Below are 25,912 nucleotides of genomic sequence, written 5' to 3'. Positions count from 1 at the left end.
AATTGTTAATGTACAGGTAGTAGTGATCAGGTTTAACTGCAGAATACACTAGTAATAATAAAGCAAAGCGAAAACTGTGCTTCGTTTTTAGATTCTGTTAAAATATAATGAAGTCTAAAATTAGAAAAAAAAATGGCTTGCAACTTTAGGCAACACAGTTTGTTCATTCGAAATTTAAATTTAATTTAGTTTTAAGACCATGTTTCACCCTGAAAATGAGCTCACAAAACTACAGAATAATATTGTTGGCTAAACTTTTTCCTTTCCTTTCTATAGTTTACTGTTTTTATTAGACTAGATTATTTTCTCAATCACACTATATTATATTTGTTTGTTTAAAAACATAACTAATTATATAAGATGCGTAGTAATACTTATTTCAATTCAACAATTGTAATTGTAATGAATGCGCTCACGCGTCAACTTATTACTGCATTTTTTTGTAAGATCTTTAAAATAAAAAAAGATAAAGAATGTCAAAATAAAATTATATATTGTATGTAAATAAATACGAAATGTGTACGGCTGATTTCTTTATATTGGAGTTACCTGCCAAAACTGTTTTGAAAATTTCAAAATACGGAACAAAAAACGGTGTTTACAATCGTTCAATAACGTATTAAACTACGAGGCTGATGACTAACTAATTACGAAAAGCCGTCCTTTTTTCAACCTGTCTTACTTCATGATAGCATTAATTTTACCTTTCTTTACCAAAGTATGCGATGACTTGTCTTGTTCTATTTCTTTCTGATCAAAAAGTAATTTATTCCGCTTTAAGCAATTATTACTCAAATTTTAATTGTAAATATTTCTTATCTTAATTTCTTTTATTGAAAATGTCGAAACAAATTTAGTTAATAATTTTTAATAATAATTTATATACATGCTTTTAAATTGAAATCATTTGATAAATAGGTTATCCACTCTACTACAATTTTTTATTACATTTATTTTATTCTTATTTCATAACACTTAACACAATTTTTTAACAAGTCAATTCTTAAATATTGTAATAGCATAAAACATTAACTACAGTTAAATGACAAATTAAATATTACATTTTGTATATAAATAGCAATAACTTACTAAATACATATTAAATTGTATAGTCAGGGACTTAGCTCAAACATGGTTCAATCTCGGCTTTGTCTGCAACATACTCTAGTAGTCTTGATTTTTGTAATATAATCTACAAGTATGCCTTTTGATAGTTACCAATTCTTTTTATGCGCTCATTGATTTGGCTTTCTGTAGCCTAAACGAATTTATAGTAATAATTTATAAGGTTACAAAGCTAATCCCAAAATCGAAAAATCATACAATTACTTACTTTCTTCTTAGCACTTTCAAACCTATAGCACCTTCGCGCACATCCTTGAACAGCCGTATAGTTTCGGCGTGACTCATACCCTGTACAGAAGTGCCATTGATCTCAATTATTTCGTCGCCTATAAATTTAAATTAAAAGATCTATTATTTTTTAGATTTCTAGCATAAGTAATTGTTATGACATACCTGCTTGCAATGTTCCATCGTCAGCTGCTTGACCCGTGGGGAATACTGTCTTCACAAAAATTCCCATATTGCGTTTAGGTGAATCACGTCCGCCAACAATACTAAAGCCCAGTGATTTCATGCCGGGCCCTTTGAAAAATGTTATTGTTTTCTGTGTGGAACGACTGGAGCCTGCGTTAAAAAAAAAAATTTAAATTTTAAGTGAATAATGAGGGTCATTGCTGAGTAGGCATGTCCTGTAATTCACTTGAAATTAAAAAGAATTCATTCAATTTATCATTAGTGGCTATATAACCTACGGCATTTACCTAAAATATATTGAAATTATATAAATTAGTACTTTGTAACCCAAGCACCAACCGGAGTTTTTTTCTATTCGAGGGTTTAGCTATCCAGAATCGTCAGACAGTGGCCTTCTATGGGCTGTTTGTACTACTAAGATTTCATTAAGCGTTTTATGCTAACAATAGAGTTTGGAATGCTTTGGACCCTTAATAGGGTAATTGAACAATTGTCAAGAAGGATTTCTACCTCAGGTCAGTGTTAGCTTAGCAGATCTGAGACTCATATTTTTATAAGCTGACTGTTGTTGTTGTTATAGCGATAAGGTTGCTCCCCGAAGGCTTTGGGGAGTGTTATCGATGTGATGGTCCTTTGCCGGATACAGATACGGTACGCTTCGGTAACACAGCACCATTAAGGTGCTAGCCCGACCATCTCGGGAACGATTTATATTTCCACATTAAACCTTCAAGCCATCCCTCCCTCCCCACCGCCAAGTTCCATGAGGAGCTTGGGGTCGCCAGACCCTCGTCTGTTAGTGAAACAGGATTCGCCGCGGATAGGTGAGGTTGACAATTGGGTTTGGTAGGAGCTGTATATTGCGCTGGCAACCTGAAGGGTTGCGCTACACAGCCCCTTGAATTTGGTATTTTGGTCGCCTCTTACGACAGGCATACCTACCGCGGGTATATTCTGACCCCCTAACCCGCTGCAAGTGGCTAGTGGAATTAAAAAGTCCTTAATGGTAGCCCTGCAAGGTTCGCATTTGCAGGTCGGACAAAGAGATTTGTTTGTTACCATAGGTGCTGTTAAGCCTTGGTAATGAGTTCAACCACACTCACGACTAAACTACGGTAGAGGTTCCGCTTTTTCAATTCGTCATTTACTCTGAAATGCGCCCATAGACGTAGTCGCCCGGTCTGGATTATTTTTGAATTTTAAATGGGATGGAAAATAAGCCTTCATTTATTCCTTAACTGACAACCGCCTACGTGATTTTGGTCATAACGAAACAAGTTCCGTTGTTGTTGTTGTTGTAGCGATAAGGGTGCTCCCCGAAGGCTTTGAGGAGTGTTATCGATGTGATGGTCCTTTGCCGGATACAGATCCGGTACGCTCCGGTACCACAGCACCATTAAGGTGCTAGCCTGACCATCTCGGGAACGATTTATGTGGCCACATTAACCTTCAGGTCTTCCCCTCCCTCCCCACCGCCAAGTTCCATGAGGAGCTTGGGTTCGCCAGAGCCTCGTCTGTTAGTGAAACAGGATCCGCCGCGGATAGGTGAGGCTGACAATTGGGTTTGGAGAAGCTATATATTGCGCTGGCAACCTAAAGGGTTGCGCCACACCCCTTGAATCTGGTATTTAATTCGCCTCTTACGACAGGCATACCTACCGCGGGTATATTCTGACCCCCTTACCCGTCTCAATTATTTCTGTTGCGATAACTGAACTGAACTGTGATGATAACTGAATTCATATGGAAGCACCATGGGGAGATCAAGTACAACTTCATCTGTAATACTTCAAGGGCTGTCTTACCATATCGACACAGTCTAAGATGCCGAGCCGTAAATCAAGTCAAGTAGGACGAGAGACTTATGGAGCAAGATTTGTGTTCGCCGAGAGAGTACTAATTGTTAATGTTGGCATCCTAGTAACGGGCTGCCAAGACGCGAATGCGCCGATTGTTGTTGTATTAGCGACAAAGACCCTTCCCCAAAGTTTCGGGTTGGAGTGTTATCGATGTTGATGGTTTTTTGCCGGATATAGATCCGGTACGTTCTAGTAACAAAGCACCATTAAGGTACTAGACTGAGCATCTTGGACCCATTTATATGACCACATTAAATCTTCTAGGCCATCCCAGCCTCCACCCCCTAGTTCCATGAGGAAATTGGGGTCGCCAGAGCCTCGCCTGCTAAATATGTATGTGTATGATGCATTCATATTTGTAAGAGGATCCCCCTCGGGTAGGTGAGGTTGACAATTGGGTTGCGGAAGCTTTGTATTGCGCTTATCAACCCCTTGAATGCGCCGATTCTTTGATGACAGCAGCAGTTATACAAGCCTACAGAAAGTTCGAAACGATGGCTTATTAAATTGTAGCGGAATTTTTATTTTAACACAAACTAAAACTCTTGCACTTTCTATATTTTCCCTCACCGCCAGCCACTTACCATCGCTCATCGAAGCACGAATAACTTCGGCCATTTCTTCGTCGCGTATTGTTAATTTCGCTGCAGGCAATGAAGGACGATGATATTGCAAAGCCTTCGAAGACCCTGTCGGATGTTTTGCACTCGATATAACAGTCGAATTATTGAAAGCGGTTATTGTTGTTGGCATAGATGATGATGGTACAGTTAAATGTTGTTGATATATATGTGAATGTGCTGAATGGGTACGCTGTTGTTGGTGTTGTTGTTTATAGTGATTTGGGTTTAAGATATGTTTATGTTGCTGTTGTTCTTTTTGTTGTTGATAAGAAATAAAATGATATGATTTAGCATTTGTGTTAGTAGCAGTGTTAGTGAGATCGGTTGCCGATTGTTGTTGTTTAATTTTTGGCTGCTGTTGTTGTTCTTGTCGCCGCTGTGTGTTAGCGTCGTCATCGGTGGCATTTGTGTTCCTACTCGTATTCACTGAGACATGCGCTTCACCAATGCTGCTAAACGTATCTGCTACCGAGGATGACCCTGATGTTGCGGTTGCTGTTGTGGTGCTTCTTGGTTCTTCTTGTGTTTTAGTATTATTTGTACTATTATTAGTTGCTTTGGAGGTTTGGTTATTAGAACTACAGTTATTTGTTGTTAATCTACTGCTCTCAGAGGCAGGGCCATCATTCGCTAGCGGCTGTATGAATAAACTTAAGCGCGATGAGCTCAGCCTTGAATGCGCAAAACGTAGTGATCGATAATGAGAGTTGGACAGGTTGATGGAGTTGCGTGTGTAGTGCGTGCGCGACGGAAAAGGTTGCAATTGCAGCTTTTGTCTCGCTTGACCACCCGCGCCATCGACAGCCTCGCGAAAACTGCTTGCCGCCAATGGCGCAGCTGTACCATAAGTCAGCGACGCACTACGATTACCCGCGACGCGTCCAAAACCTGCCAGCAACTCATCTTGCTGCTGTTGTTGCTGCTGCTGTTGAATGCGCATTAATGCAGCACCCTCAGAGCAACGTTTACGCGCCAACAATTGCCACTTTTCATCGTCGCTGATCGTATGCGTAGCTAGCGAAATGCTTGATGCACGATTTACGTACACTGGCGTATACTCGGCGCTTGCGCTATTGAGCGGGGTTAGCTCTAGATTACGTTGCCCAGACGAAGAGCGCGCACGTCGCCTCGAATGTTCGGCAATAAACTCACCACCATTAGCCGCTGAATCGAGAGAGTGACGCGGTGTGGAGCAACGACGATGTTTCATTAGCGGCATTGGTGCCGGTACCGTTACCGAACTGAGCGAATGTATTGTTGACACACTCGCTAATGAGCGCGCGTCGTCATCGACATCTAACTCACTTGTGTGGGCATCCGCTGCATCCGCCGAAGGACGTCGTATTTGTTGCGTTTCTTCATTTTCCAATGCCATCTGCAGGCTGACCAAATCATAGCTGTTGATGCTGTCCGTGCTTTGTGTGCGCTGCGTATAGCTAAGTCGTTTTCGTGCACGCGCCATGTATTCACTTTGCGGATTGGCGGTAGGAGGCGCAGATACTGGCATCGGTAGCGTCGTACTGTTTGGCAGTGGCTCTGTTTCATTATAAGTTTGTGCAGAGCTACCATCAATTTTAATTTTGGTAAAGAAGTCAGTGACTGTGGCAACTTCATCATGCGCTATCACCAAGTCGATGCAGTTATTTACGAAGGTCGATAGCAGACGTTGCACTTCGGTAAAAGACTGCATACCACGCAAATGTTTACCGTTTACATTGACAATCTCATCGCCAATACGCAGGCGCCCATCTCTGTGAAAAAGAAAGTGAAAGTGAAATTTTAAAAGTGTACTTCCGTTGCACTACATCGTAGGTACTTACTTTTGCGCCATGCCGTATGGATCAATCTCTACTATTAGGTACCGATATTGCTGTTCATTCGTCGACGTCATCACCGTTTTTGGCGACAACACCAAACCAATGCAGTCTTCTTGACACATTCTTTCTAACTTTATTTGTCGAAATCGTCGTCTTATAGTTTCCGTCTCATAGTCATAATTGTAGCCTCCTAATGAAACCGAACCGCTCGTTGTGCTACATATGCTACTGCTACGTATGCCACTACATCCCATACCACTTTCCGATGATGTAAGTGAAATCAGCGAGTTCCTTTTAAGCGTACCTGATGCAATAGATTCTGTATCTCCACAAGAGATACCAAGATTATTGCCCAACATTTGCGTGTTCGTGGCATTGCCAACGAAAATGACATTGGCACACGCACTCCCCGCGCTACCTCCGTTAGCGCTGTTTGTACAACCACCTCCACCAACGCCACCAGCACCGCCTCCGTCACTATCGTAGCCTGATTCATTTGAGCTTAGACAACTACTTAATCTTTGGTAAAGTGGTTCCCAGTCCTTGGAGGTGAGACTGTTGTTGCGCGACACTAACACTTCACCACTTATGCATGCTCCACCTGCGGCGTACATTTGTTGTGGTGAGCAATTGCTGATTGCACTGTCGTCCGAAGAGTAACGCTTGACTAGTGCGCCATTCCGATAAATCACCTTTTGTTGGTGATTTGGAGAAGTGCTTGCCAATGACATTGAGTCAAGCGCATTATCGCCCATTGATGTAGTTTCACTGGGTAACATAGGTGTAGAATTACGATGATGTGGAAGTGGTGAGTTTCGCTGAGATACCTGCAGATATTGTGAAGCTGGATGTGGTATGCCTTGTGTACCACCTCCACCACCAGCATCTATTGCATGTAAACTATACAAAGAAGGCTGCCTCATAACTGAACCACCATTTTCTTCCGGTAACACTGAGAGACGCGAGCGCAGGAAAGCATACGGGAAGGCACCACGTCGATTTGTTGCCTCTTGCCCAGCACTGCCAGTTTGTGCACATCCATTTTGATCTTGAGCATTGCTAATTGCCGCGTCGTCACTGGACGTTTTATTCGCGCTCACTTTGGCAATATCATCGCAGCTGCTCGACTTAAGACTTGTTGCAGAAATTGTTGCACCTTTCTGCAATTTACCATGACGGCTTGTGGCCAAGTTCAGTCCTTCCGTTGGATCGTCACATTTGATGTATGAAGAGCTGGTCAATTGACTAGTAGAGCTGCTGCGATATAAGTTGCTGCCGGTTGTACCATTTGGTTCGGCGGCCTTAATCAAGTTGTGTGACTTGTGATTAAGCATGCCAGTCGAGCCGATGCGATGGAAGAAATTCTTGATAGCTTTCTGTGAGCGCTGCTGTGCATTCGGTTGTGTCGTGTTGCTGTTGCTATCCTTTGATTTATCCTGTTTTTGATTTTTACTATGCACATCGCCATTTTGTTGCTGCTGAGATTTATGTTCGTTTTGTGGTTGCTCGCTCTGTTGTTGTTGTTGGTTCTTTTGTTGCTGTTTGATCGTCTCTATGGGTCCAGATTTACATTTCTTTAACGTATGCGTTCGATAATTATCCTTGGCGTTAGTATTATTGTTATTGTTGTTGTGAGTAGATGTGTGAAAGAGCGAACGTATATCGGTGTGTGACTTATGGGTGGTTGTGGTGTCGCCTCGTTTTAGTATATCCAATTTACGGCTCATGCGTTTGCCCCAAGTAAAGACTGAAATAAGTTGAGAAATGGAAAATATTGTAAAAAGATTTGAAATTTTTTAATAGCCTATCGATTATATCTAAAGTAAGATTTGAGACCTAAGCTTAAGTGTATAAAGTTGAAACCGACGCTGTTTGGTTGCTCCCGATTACGCTACCCATTCATTTTTTAGCTCAACAGCTTGGTTTGTAAAAAAATCTGTTGGATAGAATTTTTTTGCGTCATGCCTTCCCTGCTAGTTTGCATTGTAAAATAAGGTTTAATGGCGGCTGCGCCAGCTCTTAAGTTTTTCTTTACGTATTCCACACATTACCTTGGGTTCTTGAGCTACGCCGTCAGAATATTTGACATGTTCGTTGAGAGCTGCCATAGTTTGCAGAACTTGACTGTAGACTACCCCACTCGGATCACACAGCTGCTCACTGAGAGCAATTATCGACATGACGAAGTAACTGAGCAGTGACAGCACATATCTCTCTAATTGCGTACTGCTGCTATGATCATCATAACGTTCCAGCGAGCACCTCTGGTATGATAGAAACATGGGACTGCCTTTGAAAAAAGGACGTTGTTTACATTGCTACGATGGAGCGTTATCCCGTACCCGAAGAGGATACGATGGCATTCCGCTACTGACTGTCCGGCACCCTAAAATTTTGGGTGCGACGTTCGATAATGACCATTTGGGTGAGCATACAACCACATTTGTACCTACATTTCAGAGCTGTAACAAAATCCTCAAGCCCTTTGCTTTCAGAACTTCGGAGGAAAATATAGGGAAACTCTTATAGTTACCTATAAAGCAATTGGATATACACTTGTGTGCTACGCGTCCTCGATACGGTTGGCGAGCTTAAAAGAAACACACTTGAGCAAGCTATAGGTCTGTCCAAACACCGAGCTCAGAGCTGTCACGGGATGTCTTCTTGTGAGACAGGAATACTCTCCCTAAAGGAGAAAAGTGAAATGCTGAGCGCTCAGTCTTTATCGAATACGCGGAAACCTGGGCATCCTAACAGACATCTGACTGAGAAGGCATAATGAGTAATTTCCGCAACTCAACCGTCTTAACCTGATGAGCATAAACTGGCCGCCAGCCTCATTAACGAAGAGGCGGCAAAGTCCCATGTAATTAAGTACTGGGCGAACCCCTTTCTCAGGGTCCAATACCCGAAAGTAGCAGTGGTGGGGAACAGCCTCCAGATGGAGACTTTTCACTCTAGCACAACTTCGATCAGGATACTGCAATAGGTTAAATTCTTACCTATGCAAAATCAAACTCGATATACGCATTGTATGTCCTGCATGTAATGTGCTTCCAAGTGACACCAACGATATTTTCAATTGCAATGTGGATATAACGTCAAACCCCATTGAAACTGCAGGTTTCCTTGTACTTCCGTTAGAGGATATATAGATTACAATTTGTGAGTGATCGCACCTATTGGATGGGGCAAAACACTGCTACAAGAGAAAGAAGAAGTCGCTGGGTGATATGAACAATGATCGAAACTTCTGCTACAAGTTCCAGCGGAGACGGAATCATACATAGAGATATAAAGCTTAATTTATAAAGGGAACGGCTCTCCTCATCGGTATATAGCGAGGGGAATGACCAACCCGATACTCCAAACAAACACGGTAGTGAGGAATCGGTAAAGAGCAAACCAAATATGACCGAGTGAGCGCATGCCATAAGAAAGGCTTCCCCAACTGTTTAAGCCCAAAGACGGCAAACTTATTCAACTTTATCAGTGCGTCTTTACACTTGGTAAATCTACCACCTTAAAGATTTTTACTTTGGCCCCAAGTTTTAGCAAAGAATTATGATAAGAGAGTCGATTAACGTTGCGCAACACTAATTATGCCGTAATAATTCGAAGGATCTCTTCGAGCTATTCGAAACCAAACTAGGCTTCAGAAAAATGTATGTAATGAATATAAAACAATCCGGAAATTAAACTCAGAATCACTCTTTTCAAGAAGCATTGGACTAAATAAGCTATAATCTGATATATATACGAAACATATCCATAGCAGTTGTTAACATCAGAAGATACGCGGATTGGCGAAGGAGATTTATGGGAATCAATAAAAATAGCACCTCGTTGGAAAAATTCGTTTTAGAAGGAAGAGGACGTCGGAAAATGCACCCTTTTGACACATGAGAGCAATGACATGAATTCAAGAGTATGATCAGTTGTGAACCAACAGTGAAGCGAACGTGACCGTTATTCGTTTTCACTCACTGATTTATAATTTCTTACGGCCGAGCCACAATCAAATTTTTCATATATGTAGATGCGTTCAACGCAATCTTATGTATGCCAGTATCATCGCCATAATCACGCAAGATGTTGCATTTGTAAATACAAAGAAACTTCATACTTAGCAAGTGAAGTGTATTTCGCCTTTGTGATGCTTTTCGGTTTATGTAACGCTGCGCAAACTATGTCTCGTTAAATGGACGAAATTATTCCAGCTGACCTATGAACATGTGTATTCGGATGTTTAGACGATATTTGTATCGTATCAGACACCTTTGAATCTCATTTAGCTATTCTTGTTGGGATAGCTGAGCAATTTAGGAAAGCGAATTTGACAATTAACATCAATAAGAGCCAATCTTGTGTAACAAACCTAAAATATCTAGGATATGTTATTGGTAACGGTGGCATTGCAACAGACCCAGAGAAAATTGAGTCGATTAAGGACTGGTCAACACCGAAAAATATTAAGCAAGTTAGAGGCTTTCTATGTTTAGCGGGATGGTACAGAAGATTCATTGAAAATTTTTTGGACATAGCGTATCCCATAACTGAGGTTTTGTCTACCAAACGCAAGTTTGAATGGACCAAAGCTGCCAAATTCGCCTTTGAGAAAGTTAAGGAACGTTTAATAAATGCTTCGGTTTTACAGAACCCAGATTTTTCCAAAAAATGTTATGTTCATTGTGACGCCAGCGATTAGGGGATAGGTGACGTTGTTAATACAGCTAGACAGTGAAGGATATGAACGCCCAATAGCCTTTATGTCAAACAAATTAAACTCTGCTCAACAGAACCATAGCGTTACGGAGGGTGAGTGTTTGGCAGCAATATAAGCAATAGAATGCTTTCGGTGTTATATAGCAATGCAGGAATTTGAGATTATTACAGACCACTCTAGTCTCGTGTGGCTTATGAGGCAACCAAAGTTAAATGGGCGCTTGGCAAGGTGGGCGCTTAAGCTGCAGAGTTATCATTTAATCAGATATACATTCCTGGTTACTTTTCTAGTGAAGAATACCAAGCCTTAAAATCAAATATTTCTAAAAACCATGAGAAATTTCCCAACATTAAGGTCGTAGATAAATTTGTTTACATACGCACAGAGCACTCAAATGGTATACCTGTCACCGAAGAATGCGCATGGAAACTGTGGATCCCTAGCTTCGTAAAGATGTCATGTCGCGTGCTCACGACAATATTATTTCTTCCCACGGCGGGATACATAAGACGCTGGACCTTATACGCCGCAAGTTTTATTGGCCAGGATTAGTTCGAGATCTTAAAACATACGTAGGTAATTACGAAGTATGCAAATCGATAAAGCTCCCAATGTTATATTGCAACCACCAATGGGAAATCAAGCTAATACGGATCGATCTTTTCAATGAATAAACATTGCACCTTGCCCATTCACATACAAAATTTCGCGAAGCACTGTTATAAACATTCTCACTATAAAAGAAACATTCTCACTAAAAAGAAATATAATATTGTTATTAATAAATACTATTATTTTCTTAAAATACAGTTCTTAACTGTGAACAATTTTAGAAAAGTACCAACAAGTGTGAAAAATAATTTCAGCTACAAAGTCTGAAAGGACTCTTAGCCAAAACAATTGTAAAATTCTTCTTCTTATGCTTTGCTAGCAACAAAAGTTGAAAGATGGCTACTTTTTCATCTCAGATGGCGCTAGTGTCGCTCGATCTGCCGTTCTTCATAAAAATACGTGCAATCTACTCATCATGCATAAAATTGTGTTAAACGAATCTATATGAAAAACTACTTATGTGACGGGGCGTTTAGACCCACTCATAGAACAGCAAGTTATCTTTTTAACGCATAGTTTGCTTACAATTTTGAAAATTCCTTAAATCAACTCACGAGGTGCAAAGTTCTGGAAGTGAGCCTACGGCCTTTATTATTAATTTTATGTCTAATGCTCGTAGTTTGTATAAGAAATGCTGTAGCGAATTTTGGGAAATTCCGATTATTCCAAACATTCTGCTTACGTTCGAATCGCTAAACTGTTGAATAAATCACTCCAATATTCAGTATTGCAATATGGGGTGTATTTAGTCTACTTGGGAGTTGTACAATTATACTTCAATATCACGTACTTCACAACAGCGTGTTGAAATCAAACTGTTTACTAACTACTCAGCTTGCGCTGCTTTTATACTCTCCGTTGCTTCATTCGCATATTTCTACTAAAGTCTACACGTTTCGCCTTGGAGAACTGCTGTATCTCCTGCTTGGTAATTGAGCTCATATATGCGTGAGTATGTGCGAGTAACAACTTTGGGTGATGACTACATCTGTGTGTGTGAAGTATCTCTTCGTTGCCATGTACATAAGTGTGGCTAGCTTTAATGTGTACATGTACATAAGTGTGGCTGTTTCATGTTTTTGTTGTCGCGTGATTATTAACTAGCCTAGTGATGTCAACATTCGCCACAATAGATTCATTTCAGTTTACTTTCTTAATGCTAGCGCTTATTTACCAAATTTTGGACTACTGACCTATTTTAGTATACCGTTAATCACATATATTACACAAATAACTCTGAAGACATGAATCCTCCTACCTCTTATCTTAGCTACTAATTCAGTTTGCCTACGATTATTTAGCTGCTGTAGTCCACTTCAAAATACTTAAATTCTATCTTTTCTCTGCAATCTAATTTCAAGCAACTGCACAAATTTCTCGCCACTGGCCAAATGTTTTCCTACTTCTGCAAGTGCGCTAAAGAGGAAAAGAAGTAAAAAAGCACCAAAATGCAAGCAACTTTAAAATACTAAAATTTGAATATTCAAATCTTTTCGCGCCCGCGGCACCGTATCATTTGATTAACAAACATCTGTATAGTTATGTTTTTTCTATGTCTGTAAATTATCGTGTATAAATAACTATATTCGATGACTTCCATTATTTGAACATTCAATGATCGCGTGGGTTGAAGTAAAGCCATCAATTAATGGTGCAGCCATCATTTTCGAACAAACAACGATGCACACAAATATTTACAGTTACAGATACAGCAATGAATGAAGAGAACAGAATATCTTAAAAGATGGTTAAAGATACGGGAAAAGCGGATGAGGGGGGGGGGGGGGGGGGAGGGGGGCACATGGTTAGCATTATTATTGGCCATATGCCTAAGAGCCATCCACTTAACTATATTTATGAGGAATTAGATTTGCATCAAAAGAGGAAATTTCGCCTCAAGTGTTGAAGAATTAAGTACAATGGGATGAAGGGTTTCGAAATGCGGATAAATTAGCAAAGGCACTGTTTTAGTCGAAGGTACACTGAGCTTCGCCCACCTATATAATTCGAAACTTCCTCTGCTATTGAGATAATTACTCACGTTCTTGCAGCGAATCCAAGAGATTAGAGAACTTCAGCTGCTTTCAGACTAATAATAATCCTAAGTGAAACTTCGTTAAGAAGAAAGTATTTAACTTTCATAAGGTTTTTACAATCTAGCGCTGAGTTGAAAGGACTGCGAAAACTTTAGGCTAAGACGATTGGTTCGTTTATTGGTGTGGCGATTCTCATTTAACTCCAAACCAGGCACCGTTTTCATACCATAGTTCGTGAAGTAACTAATTAAAAATTTTATAAGAAGAGTAATGTTTTCCAATCCCATTCGTGGGGTACATGCACCATTTGTCATGCGCCGGTGATTACCGAAACTTAACTGAATATATTCCATCCATTATTATCATCAATTGGCACTCAATCGCCTAGGATACGTTTGCTGTATCGGAGAGTTAGCGAAACGTAAAGCTCAAAAAACTCATCATTATGCCACCATCGATACTCACCATGGGCACGTGGCAGACACCAACAGGACCACAAACTTTCCGGAAAAATTTCCTTTCAAGCACTCCATTGAACAACGTCCATAATTCCCAGCCATTCATTATAGCTGGTATGATGTGCAGCTTGCAGATTTGTTCGTCTTGCGTGATTTCTGTTCGTCAAGAGAGGATTTAACTTTTCAATTGCCTACTTTGTCCAAAGTAGCAATAACGTAAGATCGTTTTTTGTGTTGATGGATGGCCACATAGTCATATAAATTCTACAGTACTTCAACATATTGCTGGCTTCGCTAAGCCAAAGTGTTGGGATGCGTCCCTTGATGAGTTCCAGGTGTGTAAATCAGCTTCTTCGCTCCTACAATATCAAGGGACGATTCGCGCTATGTTATCACATCGCCTACCTCTTCGCCTCGTATATTATGGCACAACGCCACCTAAATCAGAAAAACGCTATATCGATTAGTCGAAATCACGACCCACTCCTTACACTGACCAACCAGTCTCGGTGGTATCGAGAGCCCGAAGAACCACATGCCATTAAAAATTAGTAGAAAATGGCAGTGTTCATATGTACGCCTTAACTAGAGAGCGCACTACAGAAAGCGAAGAGGACCCTGGACTGTCGTTCCCTTGATAATTGGAACGATGGGTGGGCATAAACTAATGGGCTCTTTGATCGCCTTACAGGTAGATCATTGAATTTTCCCTAGCATGTTAATTAGGTAGTACACTTCAACTGTCGACACGAAAGCAGTGCTCCGCGTATAAACACCTTACGAATAACAGCCTTGTATACGCATGCGTTCTGGTCTCAAATCCCACTTTTTGATTAGGATTAACTCACAACATAGAGACACGACAGATCCCTATAGATAGGCTTGTCTAATGCTATGGCGTGAGAATAGTGGAGCTAAGACTCCTTAGTCTGTGTTGCATGCTCAGTATTGTTACCGAGGGGAAAAAAATCGTTTCAAAACTATTGAATAGGACATATCGGTATCGAATGGAAAAAGAAACGAAGTATTTCAAGGTGTATTTCATACATTCTTATATGACCATACCAACCGATATTCGCCCGTTTTTCCAGATTCTCGATTCCAAATATTTCAAATTTCAAAACTATTTTCAGGGGTACCGTTGCTCCATAGAAAGATCTTTTTAAAAACGCAGAGAATCCCTGTTGTGCGATTTCTTTACCTGATGATGCTGAATATTTGACTGGCTGATGATATAGACATTGACGTCAGTGGCTTTAACGAACGTAAGTTGTGACTTCTCTGACAGAGATAAATAGGCGAACGCCAGTTTATGTTTTTCTTCTGCTTCTTGTAGCGGTAAAGACAATCACCTAAGGTTTTATGGAGTATTGTTGAATGCGAGGGTTCTTTGTGGAATATTGATGATGCACGTTCCGGAAATTCGAACCACCAAAGTACTTGCCATACTAACTCGGTTTTCGGCCTTCTAGGTCTGTGGATTTAGTGGTCTCTTACCACAGGTATACCTTTCACGGTAATATTCTAAGCCCGCTAGCCCACTTTTTCTTATGTTGTGCCATTGTGCGTTGTAGGTTTACAAACTACGCGCCTCAAAAAGAATCAAATCATATATGCCAACAAAAAACACAAAGTCATTTACCGCTTACGAAAAAAAAAAACAATCGAGTTTGTTGCAACGCGCAGCCGCAGCATGAATTGCACATTTCCACACAATTTTCATTTACGCTAGCCAAACAAAGTGTTTTTTTTTTGCTACAAAATGCTCTACATTCTGATGTGTTAAATTATTGATAGATGAGACGTATAGCACACTTCAATACACACTTAGGATGTATTTATATAAAATGCCGCTAAGCCGCCTGAAGCCTTGAATACGAAACGACTTAGTCGAAGCCGCAATAATGCAACCAAGACAGCGCCTATGGTGGCGGTGATTGGCGATGACTTTGTCCTGTCGTTCTGATTTTGCTGCTAAGCCGCTAACGCATACAACGCTAGTTAATGTATGTATATCTCTTGGTTTGGATGAGTTTTTGTGTTATATTTTATTTCGAAGATTGGAAATATTCATACATAATAACGCTGGCGTATATGCATGTGTATGTATGCTTAGTTGACGCCTTACATCTTTTTGCGGTTCTTTAGTTGGCCTTTTACAAGCACAAAAAGAGCCTCTCTTATTCTCATTCATCGCCTGTCCACCGCTTAGCTTGTCCGTCGCCTCCGCTGTCGCGTTTTTGATCGCATGCGCAGCACGTGTTCAATTTGATTACTTTTGCCATTGGCGCACATTTAGTATTAGCACTTGGTTATTGTTGCTATTATTATTTTTGACATTGCTGCAGTTGTTGTTATTGTTGTTGTTATCAATAAAAAGTTGGTTGTTTGTTGATGCGGTGAACGTGTGCTACATTGGTGTCATCGTTGGAATTCTCGCTTGATTTCTATTTTAATATTGATTGTTGTTGATGGCAATTGCGTTGTGGTGCTGCTTTTCTGCTTTAACTGTTGCTGTTTTTGTTTGTGTATTAGCTTATGGTGTTACTGCGTTATTTGTTTTTTGCTGTTGCTATTGGCGTCAATATAGTGTTACATTCCAACTACTCAATCCACCAAACTAATCATTGAAGTGGAAATGTAATTCGAAAAATTATATTAGAAGTTTTGTCAGTTGTTGTTATTGTTGTTGAAGTGGTTTAGTACTCACTTGATTTGGTATGCTCACTTATTGTAGCGAGAAAATTTATTGCCGTTAAAGGCGTTGGAGGGTGAAAAATTGATAACGCGGAATTGAGGTGGGATCAGTGTTACCTTATGCCTGAACCGAAAGCAAACGTTAGGATAGGTTAAGAAAGTATGCATAGGAGCTTCCCACACATTCACACGGATACACTTTTGTACATTGTGAATGCTCTCAGTGAATACCACATTGCGGCACAATCGGCAACCATATAATGAACCACTTGCTTTCTCGAATGAACTTAAGTAGGAGCAAGAGATCCACCTTATCTAAACCTTTCGGGCTGTTGAAAAATCATGCGTTCAGAAATCTGAGTCTTCTTGTTTGCAATTCTGGATGACGGCAGAGAAAGTACTCTGACTTCAGATTTGTTAAGCTTCAGAAGGAAGTTAGTTTCTTTGTTATCCAAACGTGGCCATACGGACGTTGAAATCACACAATCATCCCGTTTGGTGCACTGCAAGTAATACTTACTTAAGTGGCGCTTAACCGTTTAAACGGTTATGGCCGCCCAACAAAGCGCGTCAGTCGCTTATTCACTCTGCCAACGGGCGCTAATTGGCCATGCCAAGGGAATTTAAATCGTTTTACACCTGGTCCTTCCAGCGGGGTGGGGTGTGTCCTCTTCCTCTACGTCTATAGGCGGGCTCTCATAGAAACACTTTCTTTTTCATTCACATAACATGGCCTAGCCAGAGTTGCCGCTGCATTTTAATTTGCTGGCTATTGTTGATGTCTGCGTAAAGCTCATAGAACTCATCATTAAAATTTCTTCGGTACTCGCCATCACCAACGCGCAAAGGTCCGTAAATCTTTTGAAGCACTTTTTCCTCGAACACTCTCAGAACCACTTCATCTGATGTTGTTATGGTCCATGCTTCTGCACCATATAGCAGGACAGGTACGATAAGTGACTTGTATGGCGTGATTTTCGTTTGCCGACAAAGGATTTTTCAATTGTCTACCTAGCCCAAAGTAGCGCTTATTTCACTACAAGTCCGTTGCCCTAATCTCATATACTCCGATATTCCTCAGGAGATAACACAGCATGGATCGCTTCGGCAGGCTTATGTCTATTTCGAAAGCTTTCTAAATTATCTGCAATTTCATTCTGTTCAACATCGTTGTGCCGAAGAGCCAGCAAAAGAAGCTACTTAGAAGCCTTATGGACGCCAACGAGACTTGACACCTCCACACAATATCCGACTTTATCACGTTGACTTTTAATGCTTTTAAAGGGGACTGTTTGTCGACAAAGATCGTTACATTGGTGTCTGAGACCATACAGTCCTAGAGTGCTTCGCGTAGGAACGCAAAAGTACTTATAAGAACGCATTGCACAAAGACAAAGGCTACGTTTGCACAGGTTCGGTTAGGTTGAACTCAGGATCTGCTGGACGACGAAACAGAATAACACAATTAGGTACCGCACATTCTTGTAAAAAAACTCTTTCCCTTTGGGATATATTAGATTTAGATAGATTCTTTGGGCACCAGGTTTATAACCGATAAACCAATTGACCTCATGGTCGTTTGTCTCCTCTCACCGCAAAATATTCTCAACTAAAATATAAAGTCTAGGAAATGCAGGAAAGACTTTTATGACGGGGAAAATTGTGCGCTTGAGAGATGAGAGGAAGCAGATCACGCTGTAACAGAATAAAGGCTCGCGGCATTGGCCAGGAGGACAGCTTCGTCTGAGGTGTAGTTTTGAGAGCAATTCACAGGTAAAAACAACCAAATAGGCAATTTGCTTAAGTGCAAATTTTCTATTCACCAGATTGTGAGTGTCTATTGATTTATGGTGCTAAGCACGGTTGCCACACCATGTTTTCATTTGGGACCAAAATTCATCGAAAAAAAGGACCAAATCTCAAAAATAAGGACCGAATTTTGTTTTTTTTTTTTATTGGTATATATTGCTTTGATTTAAGCTGTATAAACAAACATAAAATATAGTTCAGGGTATTATATTTTCCTATTTCTAGGATAAGTCTATGTCGTTCACCAACCTAACGTTGTAAACCTAGTTTTGCTTATAAAGCTCTTAGTTCAGCATCATGTTGTTGATTGCAACGAAAAAAAAATGCTGTTAGGTTTTAGTAAGGAACGGTTAAAAATTTGCGCTCGGGTGTTGCCGATCATTGTGAAAAACTCAGTAAATAATTTACTGATCGCGCAATTTTTTGGTGTAAAATGCTATCAATGACTGGACTTCACAAAATAACCTGCGACTCAACATTAGTAAATGCTGTCACATAACGTTTACTAAGTCAATGAATATCCTTTCGTCCGTGTATTCGATCTCAAACGTAACGTTGATTAGTTTCGTGATCTTGGCGTAATTTTTGATTCGTCTTTTACCTTTGCTAATCATGTTAATTTTCTTATACCAAAAGCTTATGCCAACTTAGCTTTCTTACGACGATATGCGAAGGATTTCAAAGACCCGTATACCAGAAAGATTTTGTATAATTCCTTAGTACGTTCAAAGTTAGAATATGCCTCAGTCATTTGGAGTCCGATATACTCTTCACACTCTTTAAGAATTGAACGAGTTCAGCGGAAATTCATGCGGTTTGCTCTTCAACCTCTACACTTTGATAATCCCATGCCACCCTACAATGCGAGATGCATGCTTATAAATGTCTTGCCACTTGAAATCAGGCGTTCTGTTCAAGGCTTAAGGTTTATTTTTGATATAATATCTGGTGCTATTGATTGTTCCGAACTTCTGGGTCAGGTAACTTTCAATGTCCCTAACAGAGCCCTCCGCTTTCACAATACATTCCGTATTGAAGTGTTGCGTTCTAATTATTTCAGCTTTGCTCCTCTTCTAAGAGGATATATAGAATTCAATCACTTATCTAGGAGTCTAGATCTTGACTTTGCCATGTCTAGGTCTCTCTTCAAGGCATGCATTGAGTCTTACTATCTATCACATTAAGTCATACTTAAATTAATAATTTAGCTCTAAGTACACTGTAATCTAGTCAGTAAGGTACGTTACCATTGACTCAATAAAGAAATGAAATGAAAATCCATTGAAGTAAATTCAAAATTATATATGGGTTAACGAATGTGCTGCAAATTTTTTGGGCAATATTGTGAATTTCTACCTGAGTGAAAAAGAAATAAAAGTACCAAAATAGCGGCAACTGCCCAGAAAGGAACAAAATTGAAGAAAAGGGACCAGAGGACCAAATGGGGTTGGAAGGAACCATTTTTAGTCCAAATGGACCAAAGTCGCAACCGTGGTGCTAAGGAAGTATGCTGGTGTAATATCAGAAAGGTAGCTGTCCTATAGGGGATATAGTCGAGAAAACGACGGTTGCCTTGGTTTGTTGCCGGATGCATTTGAATTGAGAAATTGTTGTAAGCATCCGCCATGTCGATGAACGCTTTGTTCGTTATAACTCAGAGGACCATTACCATACTGAAAGCGGTTTGGAAAGAATGAGCGATGTTCTACATGTAACAAAATATGTGGTAATTACCCTTTTTCCTTTCCTAAAATGTGTTTTATCAAGTTAGGTCTAAATGATTAATAAATGATTCACCTAAATACAACACCCACATATCTGCCCACATATTATACTTAGAAGCAATTCGAGTTCTCTTAATGTGTCCATTATAATAAATTATGAAAAAATAGAAAATGACAGAAAATCATATCAGCTTAAATTTAACACCCATTTCATATGTTTCACCTATAACTCGTTAACCATTATATTTATTAGAGTTTCACACATATTTATGGGAATTAAACCCACACATATACTCCGATATATTCCAACTCAACTGATAACAAATGACAGCAAGCTAACGATTAAATTTTTTTAGAGGCTAAAAATTCAAACACGAAATGCGGCCATTCAAACCCTCAAACAATAAAACATTAAACACTAAAAAGCAAAGCGCTTAGCTGTCGGGAGCGGTTGAGCACAGTGGGACATTTGAGAAAAAAAACTGTCGAAAAATTGTATATCTCAGAAAAACTCTGAAAAAATAAGTACAATGTTTTATTAAAAACCAACCAATTACACGCAAAAATAACCGTATCACCTGAAGAGACGGGTACCGTCGCGTATACGTAACATTTCTTTTATTATTTGACATAAAAGAGAGTTACATGCAAACAAACATAGAAGCTCAGCTAATATAAGCATATTATTTAAGCGCATGCTGGCTATGTACATTCATAAAGTTAGGTTAGGTTGAAGCGGCCTGTCTGTGAGGACTTTACATAAACTGAATGAACCATAGTTTGTTTGACGATCAAGACTGGAAAACCCTAACAAAAACCAGAACCTATGTTATAAAAAAACTTCGTCCTCTTGGCAAATAGTAGAGGCTTCCTGGGACCCATACCACTTGTTGCTTATATATCTGATAGCCGTATCACTCCTAATAGCTGGAGTCTTAACCAGGCGAGCGCAGGGCATCAGCACAAAAAGCAACCCCCAGTGGGTTAAGGGCTTGGAATATACCCGCGGCAAGTATGGCTGTTGTAAGAGGCGACTAAAATACTAAATAATTTAAAGGGGTTGCCAGCGCAATATATAGCTTCTCCAACCCAATTGTCAACCTCACATACCCGTGGCGAATCCTGTTTCTTTAACAGCCGAGGCTCTGGCAACCCCGATTTCCTCATATATCTAGGGGGTGGGAGGGCGGTACGAGCTAGAAAGTTTCATGTGGTCATACCAAATCGTTTCCGAATGCTCGGGATATTACCTTAATGGCGCTTATTACCGGAACGTACCGAATCTACAGCCAGCAAAGGACCATCAACAACGATAATACTCCCCAAAACCTTCGAGGAGTGTTCTTATCGCTACAACAACAACAAGCACAAAAAGCAAAGCTTTACAATCGCTGAAAATATGCAATAAGAGAGATGACGATATAACTCTCGTACACCCCAGCATGTTGAAAAATGCGTAAAGTGCCGTCGAAGCCTTTTGGAGACTCTCTCGGGATCCTTACGGGCGCTCTCCCGGGGTTCTCCCAAGTTCATATGGGGGTCTTTTCGACACGATTTTGGGGACTCGCTCGGGACCCTCTAGGGATAATTTGAATATTACTTCGAAAAAAAAAAAGTCAGATTTTATTTTATCACTATTCCTTATTTAGTTTTTATCGCAATCTGTTCTTTTCTGCATATTAATTTTAGAAAATAATGTCGATGTTTAACACTACCAGGCGTCCCGTGACGGTTCACTATTTTTTTCAAAATTTTCAATATTTCTTTTCCTCGAACTCGAACCCAGCACCCACGGTGTGGCAAGCGGAGCACGTTATATAGCTCTTTGTCGTTGTCAAGATATTTTATTTTAGGAGAAACTGGTGCAAAATATCCCACAGTACGATACAGACGGAGGCCAAGGCTGCCAAGCAGCATATCACGTTTCCCCTTTCTTTAAGCAATTCGTAACGAACAAAAATTTTGAATGTATTATAGCAAAAATGAAAAGTTGCCAACAAATAAAAAAAATCGCTTAAGAACTCTTTAATTTACATAGCTTCGTGACTGGTCACCAAAAGCTTTAGCGCTACGTGCAATAAGCGTGCGTAAATGTTAGCGCTCTTTAAATTTCACTTATGAATGCATTTCTAACTTACCAAGCCAAGCCCTGCTATTTTTTTTTTCTTCTTCGATTTTACAAAAAAGAAAGCAAACTAGGCTAAAAATGGATATCACAACGTATGAAAGATGCAAAAATCATAATTTGTGCTTTTAACAAAAAGTGGGCTTGACACGCGACATATTTGATCGTAATTTTCAAATTTCAATTGCTTTGGTCTAAATTAAACAGTTATGTTAGTGGGCGTCGCAGATGCATGATATCAGATTACTATAGACAATGTATTGAGATTATTTGACCTCGCGGCTGTGTAAGAATAAATTTGTGTATAGAGAAAAATTTGCTATTTAAAAAGCTTTGGAAGTCATGCATAAGAAAATTGTTTCTGTTACTAGTTTTAAGTGGAATTGGCAGATCCCGTATTATTACGTATAGATCGGCAATCTGATCCAAATCCCAGTTCACCTTGTCCACTGCTAGAGGACGCATTAACTTCAAGCGTGATTGTGAACGGGAAGCAAATGCTTTCACAATCACATATTCACGGCGACTCCTTCCAAAGCTGTCGCTGCAATTTACTCTGATCTTTCAGTACCTGTGCAAAAATTTCAGGTACACGAATACTTGCTACTACCACCGAGTAGGTGGTGTTATGCTTACCTTACCTTCCTTAAATATGTAAAGAGTTGGGTTTTTCTGCCTTACGTAGAGCTGAATGTCCTCGGTCTAAACTCAGCTTATCTCCGCTTAACAGTGGATGAAGTGCTCGTTTAGAAATGCATATGTGTCTTCGCCGTAGAGGAGAAGGTTTCAAGGTTATGCTCAAAACTTTTTATATCCTCCACATACTTACTGCCTTTATAGAAATAATTCGTGGAAAGTCCTATGAGTTCAGCATATAATAACATCAGACAGTGTTCCATTAATATCCCAATCAATGGATATAGGTTAGGTTAGGGTGTCTGCCCGTGGGCACACTTAGGCCAGTAGTATTAGGCCCGTTGTGATACCACGAAAAACAGCGTTACCTTTCCTCTTCGAACCATTTTGAGGACCTGATGAAAGCTACCAGGTCCTTGAGATCATGCTCCACAACCTGACTCAGATTATAAAGAAAAGCTCCCAGAAAATCTTTACTCCTACAGCAACGACGATAAGGCGCTCCTAACCTTTCTGCATACCTACCTATAAGGCAATGACCCGTTGGTGCCCCCACAAGTATGGAAATTGTATCCCTTCTTAGGTTGTACACGTGACGGGATCTTTTAGGATCCCATTTAGGCCAGGTTTCTTTCGATGTTCGACACCCAGGTGTTTGTAGCCATCTTTCGCCGGCTTGGCGGTAGATGTTCTCTTTTAGCATTAGCTTGCATGTGGACAGGGGCATACCTAAGCGTTCTTGTCCAGGAAGAATCTGCCTGGTTGTACTCTGCCTAGCGAGTTTGTCTGCAATGCAGTTTCCCCCGATATCCCCATGTCCAGGGACTAATGTGAGGTGTACAGAGTTCTGTTGAGCCATCTCTTGAATTGAACGAGTGGGAGCCAAGAGATTTTATGGCAGCTTGGCTGTCACTGAAGATACAAATTTCTTTGCCGACATTGTATGTCCATATCCTAACTGCGGCTTCAATTATGGCTGCAACTTCTGCCTGGAATACACTGCAGTTATCGGGTAGTCTGAATGAGAGCTGGACGTCAAGGTCCCTTGAGTATACTCCACCTCCAACTCTACCGTTTAGCTTGGAGCCGTCCGTGTATATGGAAATGTTGCTGCCCATAGCAAGGCACTTATCCGACTCCGTCCAGGCATCCCTGCTGGGGATGTTTATCTTAAAGTTGGTTTACGCAGCTGTTGTGGTCGCACAGCGATCCGTGCTAGGAGGAAGAAAACTGTATTTGTTTAGTATATTTCAGTGTCTTGTGATCTTGTTGTTCCAACACGACAACTCCCTTAGACGCAGGGCTGACGTTGCCGCTGCTCGATGACCAGCTAGATCCAATGGAAGGATGTCAAGAATGACCTGAAGAGCTTCGCTTCGATATAAGGAGAGAACGATTGAGACTTATTAGCAACAAAGTTCAGTTTTCATTTATTTGGGATCAAGGTTTGTCTGAACACCTTACATTTGTGTCCCAGTAAACATCTGGTATAACTTTCTTGCTGCAAGCAAACACGAGTAATTTTTTGCTCACAACAATCGAATGACTGATATTACTCAACGAGTTTAACTCGATATGTGGCCATCTTCGCTAGATCCTTGGCGGCTCACAGCTGTCATGAATTGAGGTCACATGCTTAAGCAACTGTCAGAATTTTATTACTACTTTAGAAGAGGAAGTATTTCTCACGTGTAGGGGTTGTTTAGTTAGTTGATCTGCTGCTCAGCTTCAGAGAGCGGTCCTAAGCAGCACTCTAGACGCTATTTTGATGAGCTTTCTCTAGGAACCAATTTACTATTAAACTGCTGTACCCTGTGCTTGTTTTACTCAAAAGAATTGAATATACCTACTGATATCCTTGAGACAGCATTTTGATATTATCAGCTGGGACTGGACAAAAGCAGAAAAATGGTTAACTGTTTCCTTAAAACCCTCCTGTATACAGCTCCTTTCCCTATCGTGGAAGGGATACCAAACTGCCGGTGTTCTGCAATGTATCTATGATTCAAAATATTTCTTTACTAGACCTCTTCAGTCAACTCTCGGTTCTTTTAGTCTTACCAAGATTGTATGGTAATTTTGCAAGTGTCCACAGAGTACCAACTTCTGCTCTCTTGAGGTTTGTGGAATGTCTCTCTTTATTGGTATAGGTGGTCGATGCACCGTGACTGTCTCTGTGTGTTTGACGATTTACCGGCCTTTTTTAGTTAATCACATTTTTATTGCCTTCAATATTCTTGTGACCACGTACCCAAGTGAGTGTGATTATCGCCATGTTTGCTGCTTCGCGGAGCGCTCTCTTACCGGCCTCAGAGGAGGTAACTGATGATTCAAACACCTTGAGCCATCCCTTACATGATTTTCCAACAGGAGATAACAGGCCTTATATATTCTTTGTAGCTCTGCTTTGAAGATACTAGCTGAGTTCGGAAGACGGATGGAGGTTACGATTTTTAGCTGTTACAAAAAAGACTTGAGCCAACGCCGTAGGGTTTTCTAAACCCGTCAATGTAAAGTGAGTTAAAAGCCTTCTAGCAAACTATGTCGGTTGTTCAATCCGTTTTCACCTTAAAATTCCTGTCAAAGCTTATTGTAGGCAAAAATTATCTTTTGTCTGACCCACATGGGGGAGCTTTCTCAATACAATGGTTGAGCCAATAGCTGTAAGCTGTTCTTAGGCCATCCTAACTGCTGGACAGGACCCAAGTGCTCTTTTTACCCATTGTATTTCGTGTAGTTTTTAAATGTTGTACTATTTATCCAGAGCAGGCCACCACGCTATCAATACGTAAGCAAGAATGGCCCTTTTAATAGCTGTGTAAGCCACATCATATGTTTTGGCCTTAGGCAACAGTTTATGCAAACTATTCTCTAGCACGAGTAGTGTTCGGTGCACGGTTTCTCTACTCTGCTTTCAATATCCACTCAGCTATGACAAGCTAAATTGGCATCTACTTCGATGCCAAAGCACTTAATCCTCGTTGCGAGCGCATTTTCTGTGCATTTAGTGAATATAGTCGAAATTGAGATATATTGGTTCAGTTGGAGAAATTTTCAGTTCTGTCTTGCTTGTGTTGATATTGAGGCCGCTCGACAACCAGGAATACAAGCTGCTGAGGGGCGTTGCTGCTTGGCTCTAAGAGTGAATTGCTACATTCCATACAGCCCTTACTTCTACGTTAAAGAAGCTGCGATGAATCGGCAGCCTAGTACTAACGTAAAGCGACACATCTTGCTAAAAGATATCACTA

General features: G+C 40.4%; 1 protein-coding gene across 3 annotated transcripts in view; it reads right to left on the bottom strand.

Moving 5' to 3' along the window:
- Window positions 1-780: 780 nt before the first annotated feature.
- Window positions 781-25,912, bottom strand: part of a (arc) — a 232,804-nt gene continuing 207,672 nt past the window's right edge. For 2 of the 3 annotated variants that reach the window (XM_067771209.1, XM_067771206.1), the window contains 5 exons: window positions 5,842-7,585; window positions 3,983-5,772; window positions 1,519-1,689; window positions 1,334-1,451; window positions 782-1,258 (listed from right to left, as the gene is read on the bottom strand). In XM_067771209.1, coding sequence (XP_067627310.1) covers window positions 1,228-1,258; window positions 1,334-1,451; window positions 1,519-1,689; window positions 3,983-5,772; window positions 5,842-7,585 — 3,854 coding nt within the window. In that variant the 3' untranslated portion in view covers window positions 782-1,227. Of the gene's footprint in view, window positions 1,259-1,333; window positions 1,452-1,518; window positions 1,690-3,982; window positions 5,773-5,841; window positions 7,586-25,912 lie in introns of all 3 variants that reach the window. The other variant, XM_067771210.1, reaches the window with a different exon arrangement.

The sequence above is a fragment of the Eurosta solidaginis genome, chromosome 3, assembly GCF_040869045.1.
Source record: "Eurosta solidaginis isolate ZX-2024a chromosome 3, ASM4086904v1, whole genome shotgun sequence".
In the NCBI taxonomy this organism is placed as follows: Eukaryota; Metazoa; Arthropoda; class Insecta; order Diptera; family Tephritidae; genus Eurosta; species Eurosta solidaginis.
This window is presented reverse-complemented; position numbering and strand designations above follow the sequence as displayed.